The sequence below is a fragment of the Urocitellus parryii genome, chromosome 9 (assembly GCF_045843805.1).
Source record: "Urocitellus parryii isolate mUroPar1 chromosome 9, mUroPar1.hap1, whole genome shotgun sequence".
Classification (NCBI taxonomy): domain Eukaryota; kingdom Metazoa; phylum Chordata; class Mammalia; order Rodentia; family Sciuridae; genus Urocitellus; species Urocitellus parryii.
This window is the reverse complement of record NC_135539.1, coordinates 117005342-117024669: the sequence shown is the minus strand read 5'-3', so window position 1 is coordinate 117024669 and position 19328 is coordinate 117005342. Positions and strand designations below refer to the sequence as shown.

The following is a 19328-nucleotide window of genomic DNA, read 5'->3' as shown; positions in this document are numbered from 1 at the left end:
ATTAGTCACTATTAAAAATTTGAAATTTAAACAGATTCTTGAACTGATGGTTCATATCCATCAGCTCATTCAACTTTAGTACCTGTCTCATCTCCTGTAGCTTTTCCAGAACTACTACCTTCACCATGAAGCTCCATGAGTTTTCCCAATTCAAACTTGGGCTTCTTCAGTATTTTTACTTTTCTAATAAAGACATCTTGAAGAGGATAAATTGATTGGCAAGCCTTCTCTATGTCTTTCCCAATGCTGTCTGGAATCAGGTTGTTGACCACTTCTTTCAAGTCATTTATCTGCACTTCCTGGGTCATGATTTCCATCATCATCTTCGGGATTTGGCGGATCTGCTGGTGCTGAGTGAAGGAAGTCTTCTGTATTGATTGTTGCGTTTTTAGTAAAACCAACACAGGATAGACGCAGCAAATAACCTTTGGTAGTCTTGACATCAACATGAGCCTTGATTATCGTCTGCCATTTTTTGACCATGGAACACATTTTGTTACGGGTAAAATTCATGCCATGGAAGTTAGTCAGGTAGTTTTTTCCCTGAACGTCCTCAGTAATTAGCTTGAACTTCCTAAACGCAACTTCATCATTCTGTAGATCAGCAGGACTCACTTCAAACACCTGACCCTTGAGGCCATCAGACACAATTTTGGTTCCCTGGGTCCTGTTGACTGATGTTTTTCCAATATTTCTTATATTGAACATCCCTGGTGTTTTCACATCATACCAATCTTTCTTAGAATATGGATCAAACACTTTCTTCTTGGCTCTCTTCTTGTCGCCTTTTGTAAGTTCTTGCCTACCACCATGGTGCTGCTCAGAGAGCCAAAAGCAAAAGATTTTAATTCTTAGAGAAATGAGAAGTCATTGAAAACCCTTGAGTGTGGTGGTGGGGATGGCGGTGGTGTTTGTGAAATGATCAAATTTACTTCAGGGAAGTAAGCAGGATTTGGCTAGAATAGAGAGCGATTTGGAGTAGGAACAAAAGTGAATATGAAAAGAAAAAAAATTAGGAATGAATGCAGTAATTGAGATGAAAAGTACTGATCACCTGGACCGTAGAGATGTGATTTGAGAATGTGAAGAAGGGTGCAGGGGTTGGCCTGGACTTTTTTTTTTTTCTCCTGGAGAATTGAGGGACAGAAACATTAACGATGGCTCCTATGTTTCTGACTTGGGCAACTGAATGAATGGTGGTCATTCATTTATGTAAGGAATTCTGGAAGATAATCAAGTTTGGGGAAAAAAAGATTGGTTTTAGGCATTTTGACATTTTATAACATTTTTCAACATAATTTCAAATGTACAAGAGTTGTACAGAAAAACCCCAAATATCTTTTACCCTGATTGACCAACAAATTTGTCTCATTTATTTTACCATTCCCTCTTTCCCTCCTAGCCCCTCCTTCTTACACAAATACATGTATATATTATAATATGTATGTGTGTATATATACATACATACATACATAAATATATACAAATTAAAATATGTGTATGAGGGGCTAGGGTTGTGGCTCAGTGGTAGAGTGCTCACCTGCATGTGCAGGGCCCTGGGTTTGATCCTCAGCATCATATAAAAATAAATAAATGAAATAGAGCTATTGTGTCCAACTACAACTAAAGAAATTTTTTTTAAAAATATATATGTATGATATATTTGGAGCCATTTGAGAATGCATTAGGGATGTTATGTCCCCATTCTCCCTTAGTATATATCTTTTAAGATGAAAGATAGTTCTCTTACATAAAATTAATTAAAAATCAGGAAATTTAACCATGATATAATATTATCTAATCCACACAGCCCCTATTAAGTTTTGCCAGTTGTTTTAATGTCTATTTTATTGCTTTTTATTTCCCATTTCAGGATCCAGTCTAGAATCATGCATTGTATTTAGTTGTCAAATTTGTTTAGTCTCCTTTAACCTGTAGTAGTTCTTTAGGCTTTCTTTCTCCCTTATGATATTAACATTTTTGAAGACCAGGTACACTAAAATATATGCTGAGTTGAAAATCAGTCCCCATGCCTGGCTCCTACATAGATCTTATTAGCTCTTGCCAAATCTCCTTTACCCTCTGTGCCTGGTAAAAGCAGCCAGTTGTCCACAGGGGCTAACTGGGTCACCTCTTTCTATATGTTCCTCTGCAGTACTTTGGAGTGTTAACCCTGCATTCAGCAGTTGTCTCCCTCTGTCTTTGGTCTGAATGACTAGAAGGATGGTGACATCCTGTGATGGGTGCTGGCAGTGTCCCAGTAGGAATGCCTTAATGTATGAAGAAAAACAAAGTGCCAGAGACCTGCCCTCAGACAAGAAGTGAGAGAGACCCAGGACCTGGAGACTACATTGTAAATCCCTGTTATTCCTGCCTTCTTCTGCCATCCCATTTTCTTTGACTTTCTTCCTTCTTTCCCACATTCCTTCTTCACTCTCTTCCTTTTACTTCTCCCTGACTCCCTCTGATTAACTTATTACTGTACTTCTCTCATGACTTCCACTACCACCACCACAACCACGTCTGTCCATCTCTGCATTCCACAGGATACTTGGGCAAGAGTGTCCCGTCACCCAGAGACAAACTAGTTGGCAACCTGACATCTCCAGAGGAAAGACACTCAGATAGAGGAGCATTTCTTTACCCATCTGTTCCTCCTAAAGCCAGAACAACTTAAGGTCCTCTTTCATACACAGTGATACTAGAAAGCTGGGTGGGATGTGTGGAAAAATGGGAAATCCTCCTTCCTAGTCTCCCTCAAATGTCTAAGCATTCAGTGTTGATTTTTTCCCTCTAATAAAGTATACTTTTAGAAAAATGGATCAAATGCTTTGTAGAATGTCTTTCAACTTGTATTTGTCTGATGTTTCTTAATGATTAAAGTTACACAAGTCTGTCAAAAAACTACCACAATAGAAATGTGTTTTTAGTAAATCACATCAAGAGGTACATAATGGTCACTGCGTTCAGTGGCACACGCCTGGGATCCCAGCAGTTTGGGAGGCTGAGGCAGGAGGATTTCGAGTTCAAAGCCAGCCTCAGCAATTTAGCAAGGCCTTAAGCAGTTTAGTGAGACCCTATCTCAAAAGAAAAAAATAGAAAGTGCTGGGGAGTGTGTCTTGGTGGGTAAGCATCTCTGGGTTCAATTCCCAGTACCAAAAAACAAACAAAAAGATGTACATAATGTTTGTTCTAGTATTGGTGAAGTTTACTTTGATATCTGGTTAAAGTGTTATCTGTCAGTTTTCTTTACTATAAAATTATTGTTTTTCTATTTGTAATTAATAAGTAATTTATGGGGACATAACTTAAAATATCTTGTTCATCAGACTTTTATTCACCATATTAGCATTCAGTAAAGATTCTTGCCTGAATCAATTTTTACTGTTGATTATTGCCATTAGTGACCCCCATTTATCAGTTACTATTCCAAAAGGAGGAGCTTCCCTTCTTTTCTACTTATTTATGCATGCATACACACACACACACAGGTTCTATACTCACTTTGTACTTTCTCTGTTCTTTCTAGCAATGGAAGTAGCCATTTATTCATTATTCTTTTCCTTTCAGTGGGAAGTTTATTACAGATGGTAGATTTATTGCTTTTGGAATGTTATTTAGCAGACAAACACATATATAATGTATACCTACATCTATTTTTTCTCTAGCTATTTATATATAGAGAGAGATAGATATTGAACAACAATGCTTCCTATTTCATCCAGCAGCAAGTGTAGAACCTAGAGGCACTTTATCACTGAGCCACCTCCCAAGCTCTTCTTAACTTTTTTTTTTTTTTTTTTTTTTTTTTTTTGAGACAGGTTTTGCTTAGTTGCTTAGGTCCTCACTGAGTTGCTGAAGCTGACCTCAAATTTGGAATCCTCCTGCCAATAGCCTACGAGTTTCTGGGATTATAAATGTGTGCCACTACGCCCAGCTCTTTGTTATATTTCTAATTCCTCTGGTCACTGAGAAACTTGGTTTCCATTTGAATTTGAGATTTCTTTGAGGTACTAAGTGAAGAGTTGAGTAGAGGCCTGGGAATGCAGTTTAGTGGTAGATTGCTTACGTGGCATGTGTGAGGCCCTGACATTGATGCCCAGTACCATGAAGAAAACAAAAGAATGAAAGAAACAACAACAAATGAGAGTTAAGTAGGCTGTGGCCTATGTAAGGGTTTGGAACTCTGAAGAGCTCTTAGGTCTTGGGGGGTAGCGGGAGGAATGGGGGTAATAATTTAAGCCTAGGATTGTCATATAGCACTTAATGCATTGTTTGGTAACAAAGCAGAGGGAAGGAAGAACCTTTTAATTGGTACCTTATATGAATGCAAAACTCTGTGTTTAGGGATTTAAAAATTATTTTAGTAAGTACTTGAGTTCCTACTCTGTCAGGCATAGTTTTAAGTGCTGGTGACATAGGACAGAGAAGTAACTTGCTCTCCTTTGAGGCATATTGTAGTGTGAAAAGGCAAAAATAAAAACAAAATATTATAGGATAGCAATAATTGCTATCTAGAAAGTTAAAATAGGATGATTGGGTTGTCAGGGAAGGTATGTCTGAGGAGATGACATTTAACTGAGATGTGAATGGAGAGAGCCAACCATGCAACTAGGAGGGGAATACTAGAGGCAGAAAGAACAGCTAGTACACAGGTCCATAGGGCTGAACTTAGTGTGTTTGAGCACCAGAAAGACTTGTGTGCCTGGAGTATAGTGGGTCAAGGAAAAGAGGTCATTGGGATCATAGTAGTGGGTAGTGTACTTGTGGAATATTGGGAAACTAGAACTCTGGAAAGTTAATTACTGCACTTAAGAACCCATACGACTAAGTGGTAGAATTAGAACTCTACCCAGTCTTTTAAAATCAAGCCCATACTTTCCCAAAGTCCAAAATTTCCCCAAATTTGGACTGAATGTAAGTAGTGAATGTAGGTTATCTGAACAAAGGTTTTGAGAGGGAATGCTGTTACAGAAGTGGAGATGGCCCAGGAGAAAATTAGTATTTTTCAAAGCAGGTACAGATTAAATTATGGTTAATAGCACAGAATCAGGAAGTTAGTTGGGGGAAATTTGAAATTTGGGAGTTCCTATAGGAAAAGGCTACTGACAAGAATTTTTAAAAAATAGCATTTTTATTAACTTATCTAAAATTTACTGAGCACTTACCATGTACTAGATAGAGTGAGGTGCTGGGATCCTTATCGTTATATACATGGTCCTTTCTCTTTGGTTATATGAGGGCATCCTTTTAGTAGTACATTGTCAGCAGTAGGTTCATGGTTTATTTTTTTAAGTTTAATTTTTTTTAATTTTTTGCCATTTTGTAAAAAAAATATTTTGTAACTTTTGATTACCCGTACTGAGTTGCATGTAATTTCAAGTTCAGAGTCTGTGGAATCCTTTCAGTTGGTTTTTTTTTTTTTTTTTAATTTACAAGTTCTGTGTTAGTAATTGTTTTAGAAACAATCTTTAGATTTGAAAAATACAGTAGTGTTTCTATTTTTTAGTGTGAGAGTATTTCTTTTTTAAATTTAATTAATTAATTAATTAATTTTTGGGAGGGTACTGGGAAATGAACTCAGGGACACTCAACCACTGAGCCACATCTGCAGTCCTGTTTTGTACATTATTTAGAAACAAGGTCTCAATGAATTGCTTAGCACCTTGCTAAATTGCTGAGGCTGGCTTTGAACTTGAAATCCTCCTGCCTCTGCCTCCTGAGCACTGGGATTACAGGTATGCACCATTGTGCCCACCTGGCAAGGGTATTTCTTTCTTTTTCTTTTTTCATGTCTTGGGAATTGAAAACAAGAGTGCTTTAATGCTCAGCTACATTCCCAGCACTTTTTATTTTTTATATTGGGACAGGGTCTTGCTAAGTTGCACAGACTGGCCTCCAACTTGGGATCCTCCTGCCTCAGCCTCCCTAGTCACTGGGGTTTTAGATATGCACCACCCCACCTACCTAGTATGATGATGTTTTCAAAGTGCATTCCTTCTACCTCCTGACACTTCATTGTTTTAAATAAATCTGTACTACTTTCTGGGATATGGATGCAACTAGTACCTAACTCAGCTTTATAGAAAATTGCTTTTAGCAATACTGTTTCTACTCCCTCTACCTGTACCTCAAGCATTTCAAATTAATGTTAATTTCAAAACTTGGATCTAGTCAGATTTATAAAAACATGATTAGGATAGGTTCTGCTTAAATCCTGGTATACAAGAAAAACTTGTTTCTTTTCTTTGCAGTTTTAGGAGTGATATTTCACTCAGCCATTTCATAGTTATTAATTTCTTAACCTTTTTGTTCTGGAAGTTAAGAAAAGAGTAAAACCTCTTATCTTTGCTTTTGTGTATTTATTTTTTCGTATACTGTCTCATTGTTTTTTTAAAAAGTGATGCAGCTCCAATTTGTTTTTTTTTAAATAATAATGTTGATGAATTGATAAGACATTTTGAAAGGATTCTCTTGAGCACACCTAGTTTTTGAAGAGCTTTTTTGGGGGGGTACTGGGGATTTAACTCAGGGGCACTTGACCACTAAGCCATATCCCCAGCCCTATTTTGTATTTTATTTAGAGACAGGGTTTAACTGTGCTTAGCGCTTGCTTTTTTGCTGAGGCTGTTTTTGAAGTGACCTATTTTGTAATATTTAATATGGAATTTTGCATTCTTTTGGAGGTTGAAAAATTATTTTTTATCATATTCTTGAAACATTGATTTTTCTAAGGATCCTTTCCCTTTTCCTTGTATTTAGGGCTTTTTAAAAACTTATGCTTTTATAACTTAAGTTTGTGGGAATGCCTTGATAGAATGAAGACGGTCCCTGGGCTCTATGCCTTCCACCTTCCATCTTTTATCCTTGTCATATTGCGTGCTATTGAGTCTGTTTAGCTAGATGGTTTAGAGCTAGAATACTGCATTTACTTTTGGGCAAGATAACCTTTCTTGAGTTTCTTATCTGTCAAATGAGGTGTAAAAGGGTTGTTTAGGATTAAATGTCGGAATTCATGTTTAGGACAGTGCCCACATGTAGAAAGTTCTTTGTAAGTATAAGTATATATTTCTATTACTTATCTGTTTATTATTATTTGTTGCCCATTTCACCAAAATGTTATAAAGATCATGTGTAAAAATGGGTAGGAAAGCAATGAGTAAGTAAATGTTAGGTGGGTGTATAGGTATGATAGATAAGTTTATAATCCTGATAATAATCACTGACTTTTCTTTGTGCAACTGTTTAACTATCAGTTCATCTATATTAATGATTTTTATTGATATAGGAAATAAAATCCATTATTTATACATTTTTTAATAGCTTAAAATAATTTCCCTTTTATGATTGTTCTACTCAATAGCTTTTGTGTAGTTCCTCTAATACTAAAATTTAAGTGAGTCCCAGCATATATTCTTCAGTTCACAATACTGAGTCAAGTAGTTGAAGTATAAACCTGGCTCACTACTGGGTGGTGCAGCTACAAAGGAAGAAAAGTGTTTTCAATTATTAAATGAGGATATTTTTAGGTGTCTCCAGAATCCCAAATTAATACATTCACTCTGACCTCTTTCTTGAGTCCTATATATCCTGCTGCTTTTGGATATTTCCACTTGGATAGTTTTTCTGTCATTTCAAACTCAAGATGTCTAAAACTGAGTGTATGGTTTTGCTTTCAGAATTGACTCTGCCTCTTATTTTTTTAAAATTTTTATGTATTTTTTCCTATTCATGCTATCACTGTTTCCCTGGCAAACCGTTCTTGATCATCTTTGATTTCCATCTTGACCTCTGTCTCTGCTCATTTCTGGATCCTTTTTGTTTTTCTTTAGCAATCTCTTCTGTCCTTACTTCCTGATTTTACTACTGTCTTCAAACTTCATTTCCTTATTCCTATTAAATAATCTTTCTTCTATCTCTGATTTTTATAGCCATCAGTATTGAGTACCAGATTTTAAACAGGGAATCTTTCCTAAATAATGCCTACAACTTTTCCTCAATAACTTTAGCAGGCTAATCAAGAAGGGGGAGAGAGACCTAAGGCCTTGAGGTAGAGGGACAGAATAAGAGATAGTCTCTGTTCTGCAATTCTGTAGCTATAAAACTTTAGGCAAAGGATTTTATCCTTTCAGGCAGCAAGGCCTAGTAGTCTCCTGAAGTATTATTGTGGTGCATGTGCTTGCATGTGTGGTTATTCACTGAAATAAGTTTTTAGGAGTCTCATAGTTTCTTCTGTGCTTTTGACTCTCCATGTGGAATCATTCCCCAGAGCCACTAGACTTAGAAAACTTCTCCTTGTTTGCTTAATAGTCTGTTTCTGGAATATTCTTAGAACAGTATCTTCTATAAAGGAAATTCTTTCTTTGTTCTAGATGATGTGCCACAGTCTAAATAATTACTTTTTCAGTTAAAGGGATATTATTTTAGAGGGAATCTTAAGATCTGTGATGAATAATAATTATTAAATAAATTTTGTGTTTCTCTTATAAAAATCTTGTAAGAGATTTTTTTCCCCCCTTAATCTTATAGAAAATGTGCCAGAGGAACTTCGAGAACCATTTTACACAGATCAGTATGACCAGGAACACATCAAACCACCTGTTGTTAATTTGCTTCTGTCAGCTGAACTGTATTGTCGTGCTGGAAGTCTAATTCTCAAGAGTGATGCTGCAAAACCCCTTTTGGGCCATGATGCTGTAATCCAGGCTTTAGCACAGAAAGGTCTTTATGTCACTGACCAGGAAAAATTGGTAACTGAACGAGATCTCCACAAGAAACCCATACAGATGGTGAGTTTTTGTATGCCCAAGATTATTTTAAAGTTTGAAGTACATACTATTGAATGTGAATTGATACTATAAAACAGTGGGAAGTATGTTTTGCCTTTTGATTATCATTACTACCTAGAGTTTAAAAATTATCCTTTTTTTTTTTTTTTTGGTAAATCTTGTTTCTAAGCAAAGGAAGATTTTAACAAACTATTTTGGATTGTTTGGTGCCATCTAATATCTGGAAAAAATTGTGTAGTTCCAGCTTCTTTAAAGTAATTTTAATTTAATATAAAAAGTGTTTTTTCCATCATAAACACAAACTAGAAGAGATGCAAAATGCATCCTTGACTTTATTTTCATTAGGCAAGAGTTTGAAATTTCTAAGTGTTCATTTTTGTGTTTGAATAAGTGGTAAATTTCTGCATGTTAGATATTTTAGTTTATTTAATAACTGTTAACTCATTCTAGTAGAAAATACTTGCAGAAGGATTCTAAACGGGCCTGGGACTAGCATGCAGGAACTTTTGTCATGGATAGTCTCTGACGACATTAATCAAAATGTTTAAGTTTATTGTATGTTATTTAGACCATTGTAACTGCTTTAGCTTAGGTTTCACAAAACACAATTATTATCAATAATGCTATTAGAAAGTGGTTTTGCAGTTTGATTAAATCATATTATCTTTTGTGAGAGTACTGGTCTTGCTTGGGAAAAGGGGTAAGGGTGTACATAGAAGACTGTATTACAAAATTGTGAAATTTAAGATGGTGAACAAATATTAATTTACCAAATTTAGTACTAAATGAGGTGATGACCTACTTTGCTTTCTGCCTGTCTTTTCTTCTTTTAAACTTATTTTAATACTTATGAGGAGTGGAATGTACCAGAGGAACTTCATGAATAATTTAGTTAATGGAAATTAGTTATGGGTTTATAATAGAATCAGTTATGATAACTGAGAATGTTGATCTGTTTGTTGTCAGATATGAGATTTTCAACTTTCCTTGATGACTGCAAATTCAACTATAGTTACTCTCTGACTTTTGTATACCTACTTTATATATATGTATTTGTTTGCTAGTACCAGAGGCAAGCAAAATTCAACTAAGGTGTTGAATACCATACTATCTGATGTCACATTTAGCTCCTCCAGAATCACTCCACTAGTTGAATGCTCCCACCAATTACTTCCACTTCTTGGCCAAGTGAATAGTTACAAAGCATGATTAATGACTTTGAGCAGTAGTAGTTGCTTTTTCAGGTACAAGTAGATAAGCATTTTATAACCTAGTTATCTTTAAATTAGGTTATCTATTTTAGAATAAGAATGAATCAACATACTTTTACATTTTTTTTCTAGTGCAGTTTCTGTGTGTGAAGTATGAAGATATGTGCAGAATTAATTTAGAGATAATGGGTTTGGTAGACTACTAATTGCATTACTTATATTTCTTTCACACTGTACCGATAATGCTAATAACTTTAAATATATTTAAATAATGTTTAAAGGATGTTATTTAAACGATACAGAAAATTATTTCCCTATTTTTCTGGTTCTAACTTTTATTTTGGGTTGTTAGAACTTGAAAACATGATAGCTGGCAAGCTCATTTTAATATTTTGCAATGAAACATTTGCTGACCTGTATTTTAATTGTGTACTTTCAATTTCAGTTACAATTTGAAGTTTTTCTATTGCTGTGACATTTTGGTTGATATTGTAATACTATGTTACCCTTTCTTAAAACCCATGTGATAAAATTTTTCAGATTACAAGTCAAAGCTTGTACCTTAAGAAACTTTTTTTTTAAGAGTTTTTGCTGTTCGGAAAATATCATAGAAAATAGTTTCTTTAATTTGCATTGAGTATATTGACTATCACCTACCACTTTTTATATATAAATTAAATTAGTAATTTTGGCATGTTTCATTTCTGTATTCTGCTTCACAGCTTTCTTTTGGGGGGGGGAAATGTATGGTGGCAGCAAAAGTATCATTCTTATTTTTAAAAAAAATAGCATTAGTACTACTTCTTTTTGATCGGTCTTAGTATAAAGTGTGGCACCTTAATAGAATGAAAACAGATTCCAAGTCAAATTATGTATTTTAAGATAGTGATTTTCATTATTTATTTATTTATTTTGTGGTACCAGGGATTGAACCTGGGGGTGTTTTACCATTGAGCTACATTCCCAGCCCTTTTTACTTTTTATTTTGAGATAGGACCTCACTAGGTTGCCTAGACTGGTCTGGAACTTGTAGTCTTCTTGCCTAAGTCTCCCAAGTTGCTGGGATTACAGGTGTGTGCCACGTACTGCACCTGACTAAGAGTGATTTTTAGATGAATATATGCCAAATTATTAAATTTAGTTTCTTGTGGGATTAATATGGACTTGGAGGGATAAAAGTTTCTTTTTTATTTGGTGTTTTCTCTTTTAACTTTTTTGTATTATTAACATTTTTATATTTAAAAACTTACAGAAAAGAAACTTAAATTCAAATAGAAATAATCTTTTATCTAAAGTGCCTTGTATGTATATTAAATATTTCTGAGAGTCATATTTTTAAAGATAAATGGGTATCCTTCTATTAGCTTTTAAGTAAACATAGGAAATGAGCAAACATTGAAGAATTCTTTAAATGATTGAATTCAGGGATCTCATAAATGGCTTTCTGAAGCTTTAATATATCTTTTCTGTGGTACATTTTAGTAATTCATCTCTAAAGAGGAAAGATGTATGACTTAGGCAAATTTGATAATAAGTAGATCTCATTATCAACTTTGGAGTGGGAATGGAGAGAATTTGTTTTAAATGAGAATTCATGTTGGAGAATATATATTTTCATTACATTGCTTTTTAAAGAGATTTTGAGAGTATAGCTTTAAACTATTTTGGACAGCAATTGATTTAGAGAACTACAGCTTTTAAAATGTGTTCTATATTTATATAACTGGAAAAAGTATCTTAAGACCTTGTGTTTTAAAGACAGTGTTTATTATTTTATTTCAGCACATAAACATTATCTGTGAGATTGCTAGAAAGAATTGTAATTGTAATCTGCCTATGAATATGACAAATGTGTTAATAAAGAACAAATATAAAAAATATATAGTCAGCCCATGGCATTCAGAGGTTCCACATCAGTAGGTTGAACCAACCAGGAATCATTAGGGGGTAAAAATTGGGTCTGTACTGAATATGTACAGACTTTTTTCTTGTTGTTATTTTCTAAACAATACAACTATGTGTATCATTTATGGTATATAAGGTGCAAATGACCTCGAGAGGATTTAAATTAAGGAGGTTATGTGTTACATGCAAATACTACACCATTTTATATGAGGGACTTGAACCCCAAGGGACTTGAACCCATTTTAGTATCCACGAGAGGTCCTGAAACAGCCTCCCAGGATATAAAGGGATGACTCTACAGTTTGTGAGAATTAACAGGAATGTATGCTTTAATGAGCATTAAATATATGACTAAGAAGTAACCAAAGCAAAAAGTGGTGTCCGTTAAAATCACAAATGAACATTTTTCAACCAAAAGTATGTTTTGGCCCAAATCATGTTATCTATCAAATCATCAGAGTAAATACTGGAACCCAGAATGATGTGAAAATTGAGAAGCTTGTAGGCTTGTAGCAAATGAAACCAAATGCTGCAATATATGTATAAATGTGAGATGAGGCTAAAAAAATATTTCAAGTTAGATTATAAAAAGACTTTGGGTTCCAACTAAGGATTTTTAACTTTTTTTGTGGGTTACAGGATCATGGAATAAATTATCACACTATTCTTTGTTTCTCTTCTCTGCCCCGGTTATTAGTTTTGTTTTTTGCCCTGCCTATATAAAACAAAACTTTGCAAAAATACTTTGTGAACTAATTTACTGTCAGCTTAAATTATGACCATCCTACTAATTCTTAGATCTTTATGATTTGCATATATTTGTTTACCTTTCTACTTATCAGACTATTTGGTAAGCTCTTTTTATTTATTATTATTAGTGTGCCATATGCTAGGCAATGTTCTTACACTTTATGCACTATCTCATATAGTTTAATTCTTAGAACAAATATAAGAGGAAAATATTGTTTCTGTTCTGTTGATGAAAAAAACTGAAACTTTGAGAACATAACTAAGGTTACAGAGCAAATACAGTAAGTAATGAAGGCAAAATTCTGTTTTAACTATAAGTCCTATGTTTTTAACCATGAAATTGTATTTTTGCCTTTGCCTAGGTAGGTAGGAATAGGTGGGTAGAAAGTGATGAGGTAGAAGGAAATAGAAATGTTGTGCTACCTGGAAATCTGCCTGATGGTTTGTTTGCATTCTGGGTACTTTGCCCAGTCTTCTTTGCAAAACAATTTACTGTTATTCCTATTTTAAAGGTTATGTTGATTTCATTTACATGGAAGTGACTGTAGTGTTTCGGTAGGATGGTAAGTAGGATGAAGGTATAAAGGGTGAAGCAGAGAGGGTGAGACAGTAGGTAGAGCCTGGATAGACTTGAGTTTTGTGATGATTAAAAATGTACAAGGTGATCCTCTAGTTAGCATTATTTTTGCTGAGCATACGAAAGATATTGAGAACAAAGATAATCTTAGAAACACTTGTCCTTTTCTTCCTTTCTTTCTGCCATTTTGCCCTTCCTTCTTCCCTACCCCTTCTTTAATTTTTTTTTCTGTCCCTTCTCTTCCCTTTCTTTCCCTTCCCTCCTTTCTTTACTTCTACCTCTCTACATTATTGGTCCTGTTTGACAGCTGTTCTTATGGATTTCCATGGTTCCACCATCTGTTGGAATCCAGTATAATTTACTCATGTAGAGACTCAAAAAAAAAAAAAAATCTTCTTCCTGATTAAAAATTTTACCGTAGAGAACAAGGATTAAAGAAATGTAGTATTACAGTAGAGTTGAGAGATTAATTTCTTGTTATTCTTGTATAAGAGTTCTTGCTTTTAAAATTTATGAGCAGAATTTGTCTTTGAAAATTTATTTTAAATTCTCACAGCTGTTGTTAAACATGGTTTTTTCTTTACGTGCAGTTCTGGAACTTACTTGTCTGTTTTCCACTCATCATAAGCCTACTTGGATCCATTATTTCTTTTTCTTTTCTTTCTTTCTTTTTTTTTTTTAATTTTAGTTGTAGATGGACACAATACCTTTAGTTTATTTATTTTTATGTGGTGCTAAGGATTGAACTCAGTACCTCACATATGCTAGACAAGTGCTTAACCACTGAGCTACAGGCACAGTCCCATCCCTTATTTTTTAGTAGCATACCTCTGTACAAATTCAGATTAACTTTTGATATCTTACAACCATGTTTATTATGTTAGAGTTACTGTTTATTTGTAATCATTTATTTGGAATTATTGTCAAGTTAAATGGTGCTTATTTTATCAGATGGCCTCACAGAAACTTTATATTTATATTTATATTATAAAACTGAATTCAGTCAGACCATTTATTAATTTGGCTTATTTAAGGATCTTCTGTAATGTCCTTTGTACTGTTTCCTGTGATTTTATAAAGTTCATGTTCTCCAGCGTCTTTTTTTTTTTTTGTGTGTGTGTGTGTGTGTGTGTGTGTGTGTGTATGTGTGTGGTGCTGGGGATTGAACCCAGGGCCTTGTGCATGCAAGACAAGCACTCTACCTACTGAGCTATATCCCCAGCCCTTCCAACATCTTAATTTCTAGTGGGGATTGTAAAAATTCATCAGATTTTATTTAGGAATATGGAAGCACCAAAGTCAGTCCTGCTCTTTTTGGTGGGGCGGACAGGGGTAACTGTAAGGTTAGGCAGCAGCGACCAAAAGGAGGCAGATTTTAAAAGGCTGCTGAAGAAGGCTTTATTGAGGTTTCACTCCTGGGGGAGACCCTCAGACCAACAGGATGGGTCTGAGGACAAGCTATCAGGGCTCAACCAGACTGGAATTTTTATTTGTCTTAGGGCGGGAAGGGAGGGCTTGGGTCAGGAAAAGGGGTTTTTAGACTCTCTTGTCCTGTTGGCTTTGGTGGTGGTGGGGTGCTGGCTAAGATCCAGGATTGGCCAGTAGACCCTGCTGATTGACAGGCAGTTCCATCAGCACCTGATTAGTGTTTCTTTCACACACACAGGTTACTTGGTGCTTTGTTCCTCAGCCACCTCCATCAATCTAACATCAACCAGGGATTGAATCCAGAGTACCTAACTACTGAGCCACATCCCTATTTTATACTTAGAGACAGGGTCTCCCTGAGTTACTTAGTGCCTCACTTTTGCTGAGACTGGCTTTGAACTTGCTATTCTCCTGCCTCAGCCTCTGGAGTCTCTGGGATTACAAGCGTGTGCCACTGTGCCTGACTCCTTTTTGTTTTTTTATTTTGAGACTGAAAGGCCAGTGACTCAACTGATACGGAGATTCAACCAAGGGATTTTATTGGGGGGCTGCCTGAAGGAGAAGAAAAGGAGAGTCAGAGAGAGGAGAGAGGAGGGCAGAGAGAAAGAGAAAGAAGAGGAAGAGGACAAAGAGGAAGAGAGCCCAGAAGAAGAGGAGGGCAGAGAGAGAGAAGAGAGAAGACAGCGTGTGCTTATAAGCTTCGGCTTAAGAAGGGTTGCATAGGGGACATGTTGGGTGCTAATTGCCAGGGTAACTCAGGAACAGCGAGTGGACACTGTGTCCTGTGGGGATTGGTGGAGGAAACCTTTGAATTTGGCGCTCTTGGCTTGGGGCCCTTTGGAGAGGAGGGAGAGGGGTATGGGATTCCATGATGTTCTCTGAGAAGGGGGAGTCTCCCACACACCAAACAGAGACAGTGCCTCACTAAGTTGGATGAGGCTGGCCTTGAACTTGGAATCCTCCTGCTTTAGCCTCCTGGTGTGAGCCACTGCACCCAGCTCAGTCCTACATTTAAGACAAGTTTTGAAGGATGTGAAGGAATTGAAGTAGGGAAAGAAGGCTGTGCTGTAAGGTATTGCATATGGAAGTAAAAGGGAATCTTAAGAGGAGCATGAGAGCATGACACACAAGGAAAAGCGAGGGCTTTAGTTGTAGCTTTAGATGAGTTGCATACTGCTCTCAGAGAGAATGAGATCACATGGTAGATGGAGATAGCGCCTCTATGATCTTTTATGCTATGACAGAGGTGTATGTTATCCTGGAAGTGATAGGGAACTGCTGCATGGTATAGGATTTAAACCCTACAGAGGTTGTCATTAGACTGGTGTTCCAGAGAGTTACTCTGGTGTTACTGCTCAGGAGGCTGATGAAATAGCCTAGGGCCTGAGTTAAGGTAGTGGCTGGAGAGATGTAGAAGTGGGTGGGAAAGGCATTTTTAAGGTAGGTAGATAGGATAGAGATGACTTTTTGACTCATTAGAGTTGGGAGATGAAGAAGGGATCCTAGAATAGGCTAACAAAAATATATTTTATCGCTTATGCCAACTCTAATTAATTAATTAGTAGTTAACCACTAGAAACTAGGAAGAACAAGCTCTTTGGTTTTTACTCTCTGGAATTCTTAGAGTCTGGATGTTCACCACCCCCTCCTCTGTTGCTTTTTTTTTTTAATGTTTTTTTTTTAAGTTGTTAATGGACCTTTATTTTATTTATTTATATATGGTGCTGAGAATCAAACCTAGTGCTTCATACGTGCTAGGCAAGTGCTCTATCACTGAGCTACAACACCAGCTCCCTCTGTTGCTTTTGATACTTTGGATCCCTGATTATTTTACTTATTTTATTTGGAGGTAAGAAACAAAACAAGTAATGAAACAGCTTTATAGATTTAAAATCTTGAGCTAATATCCTCCCTCCCCTTTCTTCTTTTTTTTTTTTTTTCTTTTTCCTTATCTTGACCTGATGACTTTCTTATTGGTACAGGGGATTGAACCTGGGGTGCTTTATGACTGAGCTATATCCCCAACCCTTTTTATTTGAGACAGGGCCTTGCTAAGTTGCTTAGGGCCTTACAAAGTTGCTGTGGGTGGCCTCGAACTTGCCATTCTCCTGCCTCAGAGTCCCTGGAATACAGGTGTGCAATACTACACCTGACTTGAGGTGATTTTTTTTTGTGTGTGTGGTATGCTAAAAGAATATAAATTTATTTGAAACCAGCTCTTGGAAAACCTTAACCAGTCAGACAGTAATATCTAATAATACATTCTCAATGTGTATACATTTAATGAATTTTAGAATTATCGTCAGCTTGGATATTCTGGTTTCTGTATTAGTACAAACTGAATTAAATCTGAAACACAAGAGGAAAGGCCAGTGTTCTGTGACTGCACCGTCCTATACAGTAGCTACCAAGCCTTGTGGATATTTAAAATTAAATTCATTAAAGTTAAACAAAATTTAAAAATTCATTTCCTCAGTCGCATTAGCACATTTCAAGTGCTTATTAGCTATCTGTAGCTAGTAGCTATAGTGTTGGATACCAAAATACATAACATTTTCATCACCAAATTGAGCTGATATTCTTTTTTAAATGTATTTTTTGATACCTAGGATTGAAAACAGGAGTCCTTAACCATTGAGCCACATCCCCAGCCCTTTTTAAATATTTTATAGAGACAGGGTCTTGCTGAGTTGCTAAGTGCCTCACTAATCTGCTGAGGCTGGCTTTGAACTTGGGTTCTCCTGCCTCAGCCTCCCAAATTGCTGGGATTACAGGTGTGTGCCACTGTGCCTGGCTTTTTAGAGCTGATACTCTTAAACCTCTTATTTTTGTTTATGTTTTTTTTTTTTTTTTGAGAGAGAGAGAGAGAATTTTCTTTTAATATTTATTTTTTAGTTTTTTGGTGGACACATCTTTTTTTTTTTTTAATTTTTATGTGGTGCTGAGGATCAAACCCAGCGCCTCGCACATGCCAGGTGAGCACGCTACCGCTTGAGACACATCCCTAGCCCAAACCTCTTATTTTTTTTTAAATATATTTTTAGTTGTACTTGGACACAATGTCTTTTATTTATTTTTATGTGGTGCTGAGGATTGAACCCAGTGCCTCACACGTGCTACACTAAGCTACAGCCCCAACCCCTAAACCTCTTATTTTTAATGAGAAAGATAAAGGCTGCTCTCTTAAGTGTTATCCTAGGTTTATCTCTCTTTATTTTAGTACAGTTGTAAAAGATTGATTTGTATATAAGTGAAGGGTCATTGTGTGTGTACAGAGAAATGAAATGAGATTGAAATGATTTTGGTGGAATATCCAGTCTTTTTAGTTTGTTGCATTATGTATTTACCATGAAGATTTATGGACATTCATATATTCAATAGATACTTAATCAGCTCTGATATTGGCCCTGAGCTAGATGTTAGTGATAGAGTAGATGATCTTGGCCCTTCAGATGATTTTGAAAGAATTAATGTGAGTGGGAATGTGGGGTTGAAAGAGATGAAGTGTGAAATAGGATAGGACCGAAGGTACAGAACTGTGATGATAAATTGTTAGGAAAATTTAACACCTTACAGATGTTAGTTATTAATGTGCATTGCTTAGTTATTAATGTGTATTGCTATCCTATAGGTGAGAAACTGACCTATAATTCACCCCACAAGGTAAGCTAACTTGCCTGTAGCCAAACAGGTAGTAAATGATGATCATAGGATTTGAACTTGTATTTGGGGACCCCAGAGCCCATTATTGTCCCCCCTACACCATATGACCTTCCAGAGAAATGAAAAAGAACCGACAAACAAATATCTTCCCCCTGCTATTTCTGTAGTGATTAGTAGCTTATAAAATGTTTAAAAATATTATTATTTGGTAACCGTCATAGAAGACAAATAGGGCAATTATTATCATATGCTTTTACAAGTAGGAAACTTTATGGATAGATGGATTTAATAGTTACTTATTTGGTTCCTGTTGGAAGAAGTATAGAAAGAAGAAATGATAGCTCATGATCATAGAGATCATAGTTAGTGACAAAAACACAGATAAATTTCTGATTTCTAAGTCAGTGCTTGTTCTATAAATACATTGTGCTACCTTTGTTTCCCTGTCTTTGTAGATTATACCCATCAGTGTGAAGTTAGGATATCAAACAGTGAGAGGATGTATAGCAGTGAAGGGTAGTACTATCAGAAGGGTGCAGAGTAGGAATCCTAAGAATGGTAATAGGAGAGAGATAAGGGAATTATTTTGTTACCAAAGGTACTCTTATGTAGACAATAGGTCTCATTTAATGACCACTGACATAAAAATATACAGCTTTACAAAAATAGACTGATTCACTTCGCAAAGTCAACAGAGGGAGAATCACAGCTCAGTGATAGATGGTGGTTGGAACCACACTTACTACTTTATAAAGGCATTGCCCTTGGGAAAAGCCTGTGAACTCCTGCTGCTTGCTTTCTGTGCTTCCTGGCTTTGGTGTTTCAACTCTTCCCTAGCTAATGTGAACTACTTCATTATCTTCTCAATAAATCGCACTTATTGCTTAAGTTAATAGAGTTAATTCAACAGAGTTGGTTTCTTTTGTTTGCCATGAAAAGAACTATAGCTAAACATTAAAGAAGATCTACTCATTGATCTTTTTCCCTTTGAGGACATAGAAGTAT

The 19328-nt window shown here is 35.8% G+C and overlaps 1 protein-coding gene and 1 pseudogene across 4 annotated transcripts in view; one reads left to right on the top strand and one right to left on the bottom strand.

The window, feature by feature from the left end:
• Camsap2 (calmodulin regulated spectrin associated protein family member 2) overlaps window positions 1-19328 on the top strand; it is an 86065-nt gene that overhangs the window by 14974 nt on the left and 51763 nt on the right. For all 4 annotated transcript variants that reach the window (XM_026397168.2, XM_026397167.2, XM_026397171.2 and 1 more), the window contains exon 2: window positions 8530-8789. In XM_026397168.2, coding sequence (XP_026252953.1) covers window positions 8530-8789 — 260 coding nt within the window. The remainder of the gene's footprint in view (window positions 1-8529; window positions 8790-19328) is intronic.
• Window positions 27-7783, bottom strand: LOC113188688 (small ribosomal subunit protein eS1 pseudogene; annotated as a pseudogene).